This window comes from Sinocyclocheilus rhinocerous, unplaced genomic scaffold (assembly GCF_001515625.1).
Source record: "Sinocyclocheilus rhinocerous isolate Xijiao unplaced genomic scaffold, SAMN03320098_v1.1 scaffold494, whole genome shotgun sequence".
Classification (NCBI taxonomy): domain Eukaryota; kingdom Metazoa; phylum Chordata; class Actinopteri; order Cypriniformes; family Cyprinidae; genus Sinocyclocheilus; species Sinocyclocheilus rhinocerous.
The window spans coordinates 1,368,866-1,383,075 of NW_015628684.1; the positions used below are offsets into that span (position 1 = coordinate 1,368,866).

A 14,210-nucleotide genomic window follows, 5' to 3' on the forward strand; every position below is an offset into this window, starting at 1 on the left:
AAAAGAATAGTGACTAAATGTGTGTGTGTGTGTGTGTGTGTGTGTGTGTGTGCATTAAAATGTAACAATTTTTATTATATAAGAGAAATATTTTAACCAAATTTAACAGTACAACTACATGTATCTTGTAAAATATAATATTGTTTTTTTTTACTGAACATTGTAAAACTACAGCTAATCAATTAACAGGTTTAACTGTAGCATTTTAACTTTTCTGTTAAAATTACTATCTTTTTCAGTGTATCCAGTGTAAACCAACAGGCCATATTAAATATATATTAGTCTATATATTCTATATATTAGTCACTCACTAACATTTTATTTCAAAGTTACGCTGATATTAATTACAGCAACATGAATTGTTAAACAGTAGAAAAGCATAACTATATCATACAAGAAAAATATAGAAATATAGAAAATGTAGGCTATGTAAGATAAAAAAACAACAACAACAGGAGACTAATCTAACATGTTTAATAGAGTGCAAGCAATAAATAACTGTGTTGTTGAGCACTGAAAAAGTGGTTTTACACGGGTTAATGGTGGCTCTTCACTCGCTCGCGCTGCCATTGGCTCGTCTCGTGCGCCGCACAGACTGCGACTGGACTGCACGCGCTGACACTCACGCGCATGCGTCTCACTTTACTCCTCAGCCTTTGAAAACTCAGAGAGCTCAATTAAAAGACCATGTCCGCCATCGGGCGTCTACAGTCCTCGGTGTCCTTATTTAAACCAAATTCTCCATGAAATAGCATCATCCCGTGGCCTCAGCAATGGCCAGTTCGGTGAGTAGGGCTTTACCTGCTATATCGGTGCGATGTTTTGGATCTCCAGCGCCCGTGTTCGTTTTCGTCTGGTTTGGAAAGGCGATTAGACGCATATGAGGCTTTTCCAGCCATATTTCCATTGGAATACTCAAGTACAGTAGAACTAGTGGAGTCGTGCGTTTCCAGTGCATGTCTGCAAAAGTGCTGCGCTTGAAAGATTTCAAACAAAAGGAGGGCATCCAATAACAAATATTCAGAAATCTGACAGAATGCTCTATTTTTAGCATTTATTCTGGTATACCAGAAACTTATGATTCGACCATTGACAATTATTTTGCATTTGTGCGGCTATAGAGTGGTTTCAAGACGCGCGCACTCAGATTGTTTGCTTTTAATAATAAATAACTGGCGACATGATTCTAAAGTGAACATTTGGGTGTTTTAGGGTGCCGTTCAGGTGAAACTGGAACTCGGTCATCGTGCCCAGGTCCGAAAGAAACCCACCGTGGAAGGTTTTACGCACGACTGGATGGTGTTTGTCCGCGGACCGGAGCACAGCAACATTCAGCATTTTGTGGAGAAAGTCGTATTTCATCTACACGAAAGTTTCCCGAGACCAAAAAGAGGTATGAAGCGATTTACTATGACATATCATTGAATTATCTTGAATAGTTAAGCTGGAATGATGTGTGATCCAGACTGACTGCACTTTGGCTAGGCTACTTGATGCATGCAGATCTTGTCTAGCGCTGCAGGGACTAAAAGTTGTTTTTCATTTGTAAAAGAGACCAGTCATATATAAAGATGTTTATTAGCAATAAATGTTTTGCATGTTTTTCTTATTTCCTTCGCTGTAAGTATTTGATTTCTCTTCATATGTTACCTTTGACAATGTGCGTTAATCAGTGCGCGACTCCTAAAACGTTTCAAGGATAATGCGCTCGAAAATTAACGCAATTAAATCCTTTGGTTTGGTTAACTTGTGTGTATATAGTATTCTCATGAACATTTAAGGGTTTTCACAACACTAAAAGTATTTGTACCACGCTAGAATATCCTAGAAGTTCAACTTTAGTTCGTAAATGTACATTTTGATATGAGGAAAGTGAATAAAACACTTTTTATCGCGTCTTAATAAACACGACACATATTTTGTTTTAACGTTTGTACCTTTGTGTGTGTGTGTTTTTGTTTGTTTTTTTATTTATTGCCTCTCAAATTGTGATATTCAAATATTATGCCCTATAGTCCATTGTCACCCCACCCTCATTTAATTTTAATTAAAAATAGTATACATAACTAATGCTTTTAGTTAAAAAACGTAGCTTTATACACTGTCCCATATTGTCCAGTAGAAGTGCATGGAAAGAACAACCCTCCCCATCTGGTCACACATGATATTTCCAGATTTTCTAACATGTAGATGAAATCTGTGGCTGCTATATGTCAAACATGAGAACCTACTGATTCAGAAGATACCAGTTCTGTCATTTACTATTTTACCAAACAAGTTACCTCCAAATTGTTTTCTGTCCTGTAAATCCCTTTACATTTTACACAATCACCACAGGAGGGAGGTGGTCGTGTATAATAATGATTTCAACCCCTGTAACTTATTCTCACGGTGTTACTATTCACCCTGTGTTACAACGTTTCCCTAGTTATTATAGTTCATATATACTATTATTAGACCATGGCGCCAACAACAGGACAGTGAGAGAGAGGGAATGAAAGCATCTGGTGGTCTGAAAGGAGGAATTTAGGAGTAGCGGTTGATGAAAGCCTGGGAAGGAATTAATTAAAATATTTGCTGGTTTCCTCCCCTCACCCGAAGTGTTTAAGCTGAGTTTGCCGTGACGTGATAAGCGCAGGGAAACTGCTGGAGAAAGTCAGTCGTCATTACACGCCATTTAGATCGCAGGCAAGCATTTGCACTTTTTTGAGAACAGTTGTTAAATCTTCTTTGTTCCAGCCAACTGTTTTCCTTAAGTATTTTGTTAGGTACATGTTTACGTCAGGACAACAGTAACCGGTTGTTTTATCATGCACGTCACAGAAATGTAAATTGCATGCATTCTTGCATGACAGAGCTGCAGCTAAATTGTTTTGATTCAACATTTTATTTATGTGATGCTTTCTAAGACTGTTTTATTACTGTGGTGGGAAATCAAAACGCAGAGATTGGAAAATTGCACAGAAGGAGAGGTTTGTTTTCCTTCTGTGGACAGCTCAAGATGCATGGCTTCAAATGTATGCTAATATTTTCCCCATTCCTTTGCGTTATAGCGCTCGTACTATGTGCGCCGCCGCAGGTTTGATTTATGCCACAGAGTTGTTGTGTTTACGTAAGATCTGAAGGGGATGTGTGCTCCAAATCGGCTCTTGCTATATTTATTTTCTCAAAAGCTTAAAACAGACTATAAATCAAGAGCCGGACCTCATTTGGAAACTACTCTAAACTTGCTCCTGAAGGTCTTCGATGACAAGAAGTACACTAAATGTGGGTTTGCTTGAACTTCTAGCCCCTCTCCCCTTTTCTTTGACAAATGTCTTATAGGGACTGCTGAAAAAAATGCAAAAGCAACAGGGGGATACTTAACCTCTAATAAATCCTGCCTTATGACACCAGCTTTTAGGAGATTCTACCAAACGCCCCCTTGGAAGTATACGATATGCACCCTAAAATGTTTTTGCGCTGTGACAAATTAGTAGCCTAAGTACTTCCTGAGGTCTCCAGCTTTATTCATGTTTATAATAGATCCTACAAAGTGTTTGCTTCAGGATGAACTCAAAGAAGGGGGTTTAAATCACTCAAGTTAATGTAGATAGATTTACATACTTTATGATAATGACACTTGAAATAGGATTTCCTTTGAAATATGGACCTCAAATGTCTTTAGCGTTACATTTTAGTCCTAATTAGACCCAGAATAAGTCAAACGGTGATGAATAAACACTTTGAATATTTACATTTTCTTCAAAGCTGTGAAAAATAGACTTCAGTAAACACCCCATGTGGCCTTCTCCGTACTCAGCAGATAATTCACAACAGGACTGTCTCTCTCTCTCTCTGGATACAGAAACCTGCTTTCTTAGACCTAGAATTTATGGTGCGCTTGTAAGGTAAACAGTCAGGCTTATTATTTGGGGTCCCGGGAGGCTACGCCACCCCCTTCTCCCCTGCCTCTCCCTCCTCAGGGCTTTGATCAGTGTTAGCCGGTGTCGAGACGAGCAGAGGGGAAGTTAGAGGGAAGCCTAGCACACAGACGGGCTTGTGTTTGACAGTTTAATACCAACAGTCTCACCATACTGCCCCGAAAGGAACAGCTGCTCACACACTCATTGAGTTCTCCAAAACTCTTTACTCTAGACGGTGTGTTCTGTGGCTGAGTCCCTTTTCTCTCTCCTTGTTTTGTGTTTGAAGCCTTAGGAGTATTCGATGTTACCCCTTTCACAGCTGTTGTAGATTACATGTTGCCTGCCTGTCTCTCACGGGGTTATGTGCTTCCTTGTGCCTTTCTCATAGTTACTCAGAATGTCATTTGGAGAAAAAAAAAAAGTCTGGCCTCCTAGATGTTGCTGGACAGAAAAGAGTTAGTACACAAAGAAATAAATTGTCATCATTTATACACCCTTATGTCTCTCCAAACCAGTATGATTTCTAATTCTGTACAATGCACAATACAACAATGGACATTATTGACTTAAGGATATTTATGTTTCATCTTTGTGTGAAGAATGAAAGTCAGACAGGTTTGGAATGACACAATGATCACAGAATTTTCTTTTTTGTGTAAAATTGAGCTTTTTAAAGATTTGTGATTGGCTCTTTCATGGACATGGCATGTGATGTTTCCCAGTTTCAGAAATCATGGCTACCTGGACATTTAAACAAAGGTGGAAACCTTTTTTCAATCTCCACATCACGTGGAGATTTACCGCTGATTAAAGAACCGGCTTTACTGACAAGATGCGCGTTAAATATCGCATGCAATTTATCGTGCAGCCCTAGTGGAAAAGTGTTTTTTTTGGCTGGGATAAAGGGACCGAACAGCCATGATTAGCAGGCATGCTGTGTAGCCTTGGAAACCTGATATTTTGTGCTGGTGCAGGAATAGGGGGGCAACAAACCCAAATAAATGGAGTGGAACATGGACGTTCATTTCACCTGCACCCATCTATGCCAGTTATATGCTGAAAAATATATAAACGTCTGACTTTTGGTTCGTGACAAGTCGCCAACTACTATTTTGCAGTGGAAAACATTGATGTTTCTAGACTTTTAGCCAGGCACACAAACATCCAGAGTCAATTAGGCATCCAATTCAGATATATACCAAGGGAAATGGCTGCCCACACTAGGTGATGGGGGTCCGCAGAATGTGTGTGGTGTATTTTTGTATTTACTGAATTTATTTAGCCTTTTTATTGCTTAGGGTATGAAAGAGGGAATGATAAAATAAGATTGTATCATTACATCAGTGGACCATGCCAGTGTGTCTCTTTATTCGCTAGACTTGACAGTACACTTGAGCCCATTTGCTGGAAGAGCTTAAAATAACACCATCCTTCTTGTGTTTTACTGCAGCAGCCCAATACAGCTTTATCTTTGCTCTCTGGTGTTATATAGTATAGAGTAAATAGTCCTTCAATCTTTGTGATGTAAACACAGAGGCGGCTTTCTTACCCAGATGGGAGCAGAGAAGAGACTAAAAAATGTGTCTCTTTGAGTGGAAGAATCATTATTTTAAGGTTTGTAAAGGATGTGCCTCTGGTAATTGAACTATCATAGAAACAAAAAAGTAGATAGAGCTTGCTTGAGGAAAACGAACTGCTGTGATACAACAGTTGGCTGGAAAACCTGCCCAGTATTTGTCCTTTTCTACTGATAAGGTGATCTGAGTGGTTTTTATGGTGTTGCTAGGTTGTGGTAAGTGGTTGCTAGGGTGTTACCTACTGGTAAGAGACGGCATAACAGAAGCACTCATAAATATATGAATGGGAGAAATGCAACACTCAATAGAGTTTGTCTGTCTGGCTTTTTCAACAGCTTTGACATCCCTTTAATTTTTCCTATAGAGATTTGTAAAAAGTATTTTGTTAAATAGTTATAAGCCACTAATCAAACCAGCCAGTTATGAGGTGAATCACAACATTACAAACTTAGATTTGAAGTAAAACAGTGTTTGAAAAATGACAAAGGTACAAGACTACTGTGTACTGTGTAGACCAGTGGTCGCCAACCCGTCGATCGCGATCGACTGGTAGAAATTCTTCAATAGGTTGATCTTGTCTTTCATAAAGGCCGAGGTCAGGGATCTTGGGCCTAAAAAGGTTGGTGACCACTGGTGTAGACTGTGTAGCTACAATCCCATGAAGCATCGTAACTGACCTAATCGAAAATAAAAACAATGGATAAATATAAAAATATTGATTTTAAGAGTTGAAGGTGAGCTCTTTTGATTCAATTTGCTTGTTTTGTGATTTCTTTCCAAAATCATGGGTAATGTAGTTTTTTTTTTTTACCAGAGATTTAACTGTTAAACATAATTATTTTTAAAATATTGATATAATGCAGACTGGCTGCTTCAACAACAGCATATAAAACCTCATAGCTTACAGTAGGTCTTTCAAGGTTTTTAGGTTATCTTTAAAAAAGAAAGAGTTTTCACTTCCGGAACCCAACTGTTGCAGTCTGTATGGAAATTCTAGTCGGCCTGTTTGTTTACTATAAAGTAGTGGTCGACCGATATATCGCCAAGGCTGATATATCGGCCGATATTTGGCATTTTTTTAAATATCGGCATCGGCCGATAAGTTTTCCTGTTTGGCCGATGCGTTCGAGGCGGGACTTTTATTTTGACGGCGCTGAGAGTGGCAGCGCCTGAGCACACAGTGCTCACGTTCTCCCTCTTGTTCGCTGTCGTCGTTAACAGTTCTGTCTAATATTGACAGAAATCTGTCTAATAATCAGATAGAACGGTTAAACAAAGGAATTAAAATGTATACAAAAAGTATTATAACGATTGCTTTTATATTATTAGTAATAGAAAGGCAAACATTATAATACTTTCTCGTTTGCCATCTAAAGTATAAGTATGTTTATTTAACACATGTATTTTTTTATCCATTTTCAAATTATTTTTAAATTTCTTAAATATTAATTAAAATAAATAAAATTATATCGGCTTTATATCGGCCATCGGCATCGGCTGTCAAAAAAAACAATATCGGTCGACCACTACTATAAAGCATGCATGCTCTTTAGCTGGACCTTCCTGAAATATTCAATAGAATTATTATCCGATTTCATTCCTTATTTGAAATGTTATTGAAAGAAGACTTTGCCCATGTCAAAATAGCCTACCTCCCAAGGGATAGTTCACCCACAATTAAAATTCCATGATTTACACTCCCTCATGTCATTCCTAACGTATCTCTGGCTTCCGAGGAAACACGAAACAAACACAAAAGACTGTACTGGTTGTTTATTTCCTTCCATGCAGTTACAGAGATTTAGGCTACATCTAGGGACTTCAGGCTTCAAAGAGGACTCACAAAGCATCATAAAAATATCCTTCATGTGAGAAACAGCATTTGAAATTTAATTAATTATTCACTGAAAATCTTCATCTCCAGAAAGCTTTTAACAGGAGCAACCGAATCCGTTTACTCTGATTTGTAAACGATTCAGTGGGACTGTTTTTGTCAACCAGATTAACGATTCAAAACTGATTCATTCCCAAATTGGACATTGTTAGTTCTCTCATGAACGTGCCAAGATAAGAGAGCAGATGTTAACATTTTCAGTGAGTCATATGGACCACTTTTATAGTGCTTTGTGTCCATTTCGAAGCTTGAATGCTCTAGTGCCCGTTTATTGTAATTGCATGAAAAAAATAGGCAGTACATTCTTCAAACTTTCTGCTGTGTTTCACAGAATATGGGTTTGGAATAACCCACCATGAAGGTAAGTAAATGATGACAAGTTTCTTTTTTGAGCAAGTTGTTACTTTAAATGACCAGGATGGAAATGAAATCATTCTTTAGATGCATTCCAAAAGTCATGGGGTGCGTCTCAATCAGCTCCCTAGCTCCCGAGCTCGTGAATCAGTAGATCGTGTACACGAATTCGGGGGCCGTCATTATAATTATCGTTATCGTATCATTATAATTATTATATATTATAATTGGCTCGTGCGGTTTGTTTCGCGCTTCAGAAATGTGACGTTATTTCCGGTAAGGGAGCATAGTGAGCGCCGATGCTCCCTAGTTTTTGCGGTGCATTGTGGGATTTTTCAGGGAGCAAACGTTCCAGTGCACTGGAAGGATTTCGCGATTGAGACAGCCCTTAAAATGGCCGACTCCCTGATCAGTGTCCTTACTACTGAACAAGGGAGCTGATTGAGATGCACCCATGGACAATATTTAGTGCTATTCCATCTCTTTAATGTTTTAGATTCTGATGTGTCATTCATCAGTGCCACTCAGCTCTCCCTTCTTGTGGTCCCATAATGATCAGGTCAACATGTTTGCCTGTGGGCATCTTTTCCTGAGACTTCTCAAAGCCTTTTAAGTTTGTGCCCCGCTCATTGACTCGGCCTGAGCAGGAGTTAGGGTTGTGTTAGTCTCCTATCTTGCATATGCACAGAAAACCACAGAATTTAAGCCCTCCTCAGGCAAGGTACAGCTTAGATGTCAGTGGGGGCTGCCTTCCTTTCCGCCCCTATTCTTCTGTGCGCTTGCCAGACCTCTTTCCCCTCAACGGGAAGCGATCCATCCTTGGGAGGGAGATGAACTGACTCCCTGCAGAGTGGAATTGAGGAGCGTAGGAATTTTATACTGACAGAAAGTATGATTTATGAAATTGTAGACGTGGGGGCGAAATTGGGGAAGTGCCTTTTTGTCTTTGAGAGACAGTTTGCTACTGCCGCTAAAATCTGTTTGACTTATATGTACTGTATGTTTTGGTGATGATGTTAAACTTGTGACACCTAAATTAATGAAGCAACTTGTATACACATGGATAAGTATTTCTTATTGGAGAGTTCTGTCCCAAAACATCATCTTTTTATAAAATTTTTGAATGTATGAAACTGTCTATTTCGTTTCCCAGTGAATTGCTTAGCTGTCTGCTTCAATTTGGTGGATAAAAACGTCAGTTTCGGAAGCACTGCTACCTCCGTGCATCACATTTAACAGATTTCCAATTACAATACGAGCAATGAGTCCTTCCGAGTATATCTCCATGCATGGTTGCATTCTTCTAATGTAATCTTTTGAAATGATTGTACATTTTATGAGCAGTCATTAACTGTGATTTGATTTCTGGCATGGTGAGCTGTGAGCATCTTGCAGTCTTGTCATTTTCTTGTTCGGGGGCGCGCACACACACACACACACACCGAGCTAAAATAATTGGGTCTCTCTGGCTGTATTGCATGATATGTCTCCCCCTACATGTGGAATAAATTCTGCCAATTGGGAGTGTGAGTGTCACACATTTCTATTTCCCATCATGCCTGACTGTCAAATCTCTTCCCAGCGAAGGAACTCGCAGTGATCTTTTAACCATGCACATATCATTAAACTGTGAAGGCATGGCTGCTGCCAGCGCATACTTTGACCCGTTTAACATGTCACATGTTTGTGGCTTGTAAAAATTCACCATTTTGAATATCATGCATACTCAATATGAATACCCAGTCACCGGCCACGTTCTTATGTACACCTGTTCAACTGTTCGTTAGCCAAATATATAATATCAGCCAATCACACAGCAGCAACTCAATGCGTTTAGGCACGTAGACTTGGTCAAAACAATCTGCTGAAGTTCAAACCGAGCAGTTTAAACGTGGCATGGTGGTGCCAGATGGGCTGGTCTGAGTATTTCACAAACTGCTGCTCTACTGGGATCTCTACCAGAGAATTGTCAGAAAAAGAGAAAATATCCAGTGAGCAGAAGTTCAATGCCTTGTTGATACAAGAGGTCAGAGGAGAACGGCCAGACTGGGTCAAGCTGATAGAAAGGCAATAGTAACTCAAATAAACACTTCTGAGCAATGCAGAAGAGCATCTCTGAACGCACAACACGTCAAACCTTGAAGCAGATGGGCTGCAGCAGCAGAAGACCACAGCGGGGGCAAATCCTATCAATTAAGAACAGGAAACTGAGGCTACAATTTGCACATGCTCACCAAACTTGGACAATAGAAAACTGGAAAAAGGTGCAATGAGTCTGCTGGTGTAATGGTGTGAGGGATATTTTCTTGGCACACTTTGGACCCATTTGTACCAACTGAGCATTGTTTAAACACCAGCTTATCTGAGTATTGTTGTTGACTATGTCCATCCCTGTCAGATCATCTCATCACCTCACCATCAAAGCTCAGATCAGTGGGTCCACTATACTCAGATGGCCTCCACAGTCACCAGATCTCAATCCAGTACTTTTTTTGTTGTGGTGGAAGAGGAATGTTTGCAGCACCTTATTGAATCTATTCTACAAAGAATTAAGGCAGTGCAAAAGGGAGTCCAGTCCGGTGTCAGCAAGATGTGCCTAATAAAGTGTTCAGTGAGTGTATAAGACCACATTTATTTCAGTATACATTATAACTCCAATTATTGCACAGAGATCTGGAGTACTTGATTCTAAATTGATATATGTAAATATTGAATATATAAAATGACATAATGATACTATATCGTCTCATCCACTATATTGTCTAAAGCTGCTTTTTAGTTGAAAATAAAATTTTGAACCAAATAACTTAAACCAAACCAAATTCCTAATATTGCAATATTGATAATCCTTTTTTTCTGTTTATTACAGTAAAGATGTTTTTTAATCTGTATTGTGTACAGCACTATATAAATAAATGTGACTTGATGTATAATATGATTATATGATATTAAAATGTTTAACCAAACCAAATTCCTAATATTGCAATATTGATAATCCTTTTTTTCTGTTTATTACAGTAAATATTACAGTATGTTTTTTAATCTGTATTGTGTACAGCACTATATAAATAAATGTGACTTGATGTATAATATGATTATATGATATTAAAATGAATGTTATTGTAATATAAATAATTCATTATATAAAGTAATTATTTACATGCAAACAAATAAAATAACAATTATTGTCACTATTATTCAAAAATTTATTGTTATCTGGAATGGTAAATTGGAAATGTCATTCCATTTCCCCAATTTTAGATTATAGTTGGTATCACCAATATAATAATAATAATAATTTAATAACATTGTTAAATGTGATCTTTAGCAAATCTCAAAATGAATGTCCATTTTTCGTACGGTTTATTAAATCTTTCATCCCTATATTCACTTAAAGAGCTTAAAACTATTGATTTTTGTACATAGTATTTTATTTTCAATTTATTTTTAAAGTGTAATATCAGCTATTTAGCGATTATTAGTCAGATCCTGAATATTTGTGTGTCCATACTTACTCATTTTAGTGTAACTTCTATAATCATCTGTATACTTGTAAGAATCATTTACAGATCCATGAACAGTGTGTGCCATATAATGGATAGCCGTCCCAATTATTCCCTGAAATATGACCTTTGACAACAGCAGTGCTTTCAGTACAGTTTTAAAACACTTATTCAAGAAACCCAAGGCAGACGGTAGTTTGGAACTAGCAAGGCTGCATGAACGGCCCTGTAATTGTTTTACGACACTGCAGAAATGATACCACCTTGTATAGGTGATGCACAAAGGGCTCTGTAGCCATGAAAGTCCAGACTGCCTCCTATGCTGGCATGAAAGGAGCGGAAGAGGGAGGGAGAGACAGAATGAAGGGAGAGGGCATGGGGGGAGGCTTGTGAGCAGCAGTCCAAAACAGGAACTGGGCCATAAATGCTGATTTTCCCCGGGTTTGGTGAGTCAAAGGGGGTGAGGGGGAGACGGGGAGGAGGAAGTGGTTTATTGAAGCATGGTTTATAAGGGCTGTCTGTTGGCAATTCTTTCACTCCTTTGCCTTGTATGTGTGCATGCCATAAAGCATTTGGCTCTGTCTTTTCTTTACTGCATTCTTGGAAGCCGGAGTTTACTCTTGCATTTATGTTCCTGGATTATGAAAGCGCTTGTAATGCATAAGTCATGTTTGTCCAATCAGGTGTCATGAAGATGTGAGTAATTTGGCAGAACCTAAAATGCTAATAAGAATGCTAATGCAATTGCAAATAGTGCTAATAGTGTTTCAAATGTCAAGCAAGAGTGAAATCACAATTGAACCAGGTCTCAATAAAAATCCTTTGTATTGGTAGTGAAGATTTCTTTATTCAACACGGCTCAGTGAACATTTAGCAAGGCGAGTTTTGATTTATTCACTGTGGCCGATTCGCATGTGAACATGGTTAAATAAAAAGATTGATTTTTCACTTTCCATTCTGCCATCTCTACGGTCACTGTGATTTATGCAAATTCCTTGTATGCTTTCAAAATCGATTGTTGTGCGGGATTTTAGGCACAATTAGGAAGCACAAAACAGTTTTTGTTGGTTTTCCTACCACAAGGAGACTTTAATTTGTAACCGTGTTGCTGGCAGGGATGCGAGCCTGAAATTTGACCCACAATTCTGTGCTCTCACTGAGGGGGAATCCTGCTGTGGTCATTGTCCACTTGGCAGAAAGCAAAAAGTGTAAGCTGACCCAAAAACATGGCTGGGGAAACCATACACTGCCTGAATTGTCATAAATTCCACAGTTTGGCATAAAAAAAAATCTGTGCACTGTAACTAAGGTTTTCCTCTTCATGAGCTCCATAATTACTTTGCAAAGGCTCAATTATCTTATTATAATATATAAAAAAATCTTTGGACTTTAATATAGTAAAATTTGATAAATGGAGCTGAGAGTGTTACATTCTAATGGCTTAAAGCACAATACACTTAGCCAAAATATTTAATAAAAAAAGCATTCATGGTGCTGATGATTTGTAATAAATATAATTCTGTGAGCCAGATATCTAACTATTAAGTAAAATCCTTTCAGATATCTAACTATTAAGTAAAATTCCTTTCTTTTTTTAATCCATATACTTTTTGTTTTCACCCAAGAAAACAAAAACTTTTTTTCTTGAGAAAGTTCTACATTTTATTTATTTATTTTTACCCTGAAGTCATTTATTTATTTACTTATTATAAACCAGTGGTTCTCAGCTGGTGGGTCACTATCCAAAAATGGGTCTCAGGTCTGTTCTGATGACAGCAGGAGGAAAAACTATGCTAAATGCAAATAATAAATTGTAGCAAACCATGTAACTGTAGTTAGTTAAACAGGCTTAACTTTAAATGCTTTTTATATCATTTGTTGATGTCAAAGGCTATCTATACTGTGTTGGCACTGTTTTGCCCGTTTATTGATTTCAGAAACAGTTGGGAACCACTGTATTAAACCTGCTGAGGTACAAAGTAACAATATCCCCATTTATTTCAGTGATGTGTAATTCATTCTTCCACCTGAAAAGACCTGAACTGCTGAAGGAAATTGATCTTTCATTTAGCCGAACCCCAGAACAATCTGAATTAGGGCTGCAAATGCCTATAGCGGTAGCTGGATAAACAGAAGATTTAACTGATTTTTTAACTGATTTCATCGATTTCATAATCGCGCAATAATATTGTCTGCGTTTTTGATTACAGAACCGGCTTTACTGACAAAATGCGCGTGGCCATCGCATTCGATTAATCGTGCAGCCCTAACATAATATATGTGTGTATACTGTGTATATTTAATATGTATATATAAATACAAACACATGCGTGTATATATTTAAGAAAAATATATGTTTAGTTTATATATTAAATATTTATATACAGTATAATATAAAATATAAGAATATATATAAATGTATAGACGTAAATATTTTCAAAATATATCCTACTGTATGTGTGTGTATTTATATATATATACATAATAAATATACTTTCGATTCGATTTCGATTAATCGCACAGCCCTAATCCAGAATAAAAGTTTTTGTTTACAATATATACGGCTGCACGATAAATCGAAATGAAATCGAAATCGTGATTAGACAGAAGCTGCGATTGTCATGCGTCTCTTTAAGTGAAGCATGGTTCTGTGATCAGTTGTAAATCAACATCCGAAGGCCAGAGGGCACTCTCGCGCGGAAAGTCCAAATACGCATCGCAGAAGAAACCTAGGAAATGCCTATAGCGGTAGCTGGATAAACAGTATTATGTAAACAAAAGCTTTTATTTTTGATGTGATTAATTGTGATTAATCATTTGACAGCACTAGAAAAAGGAAATGGTACAAAAATAGTGTTTGAAGGAAAATGACAAGGAATAGAGGCTTTATTTTGTTTTTGTTTTTTTATTTTAGGGGATTTTATATTATTTTGGAAGGTTTTGTTTTTATTGGGGGGGGGGGGTTGTTTTTTTTTGG

At 37.7% G+C, this 14,210-nt stretch overlaps 1 protein-coding gene across 1 annotated transcript in view; it reads left to right on the plus strand.

Moving 5' to 3' along the window:
- The first annotated feature begins 663 nt into the window (after positions 1–663).
- The window catches only part of LOC107738060 (MLLT3 super elongation complex subunit), a 48,884-nt gene continuing 35,337 nt past the window's right edge, over positions 664–14,210 (plus strand). The window contains exons 1-2 of the mRNA XM_016549739.1: positions 664–785; positions 1,213–1,393. Coding sequence (XP_016405225.1) covers positions 774–785; positions 1,213–1,393 — 193 coding nt within the window. The 5' untranslated portion in view covers positions 664–773. The remainder of the gene's footprint in view (positions 786–1,212; positions 1,394–14,210) is intronic.